General features: G+C 37.9%; 1 gene segment (V, D, J or C); it reads left to right on the top strand.

Annotated features, from left to right (window-relative positions):
• Nucleotides 1–247: 247 nt before the first annotated feature.
• Nucleotides 248–723, top strand: LOC116901669. The segment is given in 2 exon segments: nt 248–290; nt 413–723. Coding segments are annotated over 2 exon segments (354 nt in total).
• Nucleotides 724–1885: the final 1162 nt, after the last annotated feature.

The following is a 1885-nucleotide window of genomic DNA, read 5'->3' as shown; positions in this document are numbered from 1 at the left end:
ACCCTAAAACACATCTGTAATTTTAAAATCTTAAAAATGAGTTGAATTTTCCAGAGGCAAATGTTGGTCTGACCTCAGATATCTGGGGTCACTATGCTTGTGCTAAATGCTGAACAGAGTGAGTCTTGCAGCTGTGTTCAGACCTAACTGGTTTCCAATGATTTGCATGTACTCACTCCCCAAATTTAGGAGCTTCCTCATATAGCAGTCATATGTTGAGCCATTGTCATTGTAGTCAAGATTCATCATGGAAATGAGAATCCTTGGGCTCCTGTTGCTCTTGTTTCAAGGTAAAACTGGTCTAAAATGGGAGATTACCTGTTGCACAAAGGTTCCTGTTTTCTGGCATTTTGGAAGGGTCCTCTCCTTCCAAGCATAAGTATGTGGTTATTTATTATGTCTCCACTCCTAGGTACCAGATGTGACATCCAGATGACCCAGTCTCCATCCACCCTGCCTGCATCTCTGGGAGAGAGAGTCACTATCAATTGCAGAGCAAGTCAGGGTATTAGCAATAATTTAAATTGGTATCAGCAGAAACCAGATGGAACTATTAAACGCCTGATCTACTACACATCCAATTTACAATCTGGTGTCCCATCAAGGTTCAGTGGCAAAGGGTCAGGGACAGATTATTCTCTCACCATCAGCAGCCTGGAGCCTGAAGATTTTGCAGATTATTACTGTGTACAGTATGCTGCTTTTCCTCCCACAGTGATATAAGTCATAACATAAACTCCATGAAAGCAGAACTGAGAGGTTTGGCTGCCCCAGATGTTCCTCATGGTGAGCCATCTATTGAAACTGTACCTCAGATGTCACAGGAGTTTTAGCTAAGCTCATGAAGAGTCATTTGTTTTGGTAAGAGAGACTAAACATAGCAAAAGCACTATATGACAAATCAGTAGCCAACATCAAACTAAGTGGAGAGAAACTTGAAGCAATCCCACAAAAATCAAAAATAGACAAGGCTTCCCACTCTCTCAAAATCCTAGGCAAAGCAATTAAACTACAAAAGGAGGGCAAAGGGATACAAATAGGAAAGGAAGAAATCAAAATATCACTATTTGCAGATGATAACATAGTATACTTAAGTAACCCCAAAAATTCCAACAGAGAACTACTAAGTCTGATAAAAAAAACTCAGGGTTGGGGATTTAGCTCAGTGGTAGAGCACTTGCCTAGGAAGCACAAGGCCCTGGGTTCGATCCCCAGCTCCGAAAAAAAATGAACCAAAAAAAAAAAAAAAAATTCAGCAAAATGGCTGGATAAAATTAAATCAAAAACATCAGTAACCTTCCTCTACTCAAAAAACAAACAGGTTGAAAACGAGATTAGGGAAATGATACCTGTCACAAAAGTCCCAAATAATTTAAAATAACTTCTAACCAAGCAAGTAAAAGTTCTTCATGAAAAGAACTTCAAGTTTCTGTAGAAAGAAATTGAAGAATATTGCAGAAGATGGAAAGACCTCCCATGCTCATGAATTGGCAGGATTAATATAGTAAAGATGACCATTATGCTAAAAGCAATCTACAGATTCAATGCAATCCCCATCAAAATTACAACTAATTTCCTCCTAAAGTTAGAAAGAGCAATTTAAAAATTAGTTTGGAAAAAAAAAAAAAACAAAAAAAAAAAAAAACCAAAACAAACGAACAAAAAAAAAAAAAAAACCAAGACAAACAAACAAAAATCAAACAAAAAGACCAGATAGTGAAAACTATACTCAACAATAAAAGAGCTTCTGGTGGAATCACCATCCTGGACCTCAAGAAAACTGTGTGATGTTGGTACAGAGACAGGCAGGTAGATCAGTGGAACAGAACTGAAGACCCAGAAATCAACCCACCCATCTATGGTCACTTTATATTTGACAAAAGAG

The sequence above is a fragment of the Rattus rattus genome, chromosome 5 (assembly GCF_011064425.1).
Source record: "Rattus rattus isolate New Zealand chromosome 5, Rrattus_CSIRO_v1, whole genome shotgun sequence".
Lineage (NCBI taxonomy): Eukaryota > Metazoa > Chordata > Mammalia > Rodentia > Muridae > Rattus > Rattus rattus.
Note: the sequence above shows the minus strand (reverse complement) of the source record. Positions and strands in the feature narration are given on the sequence as shown.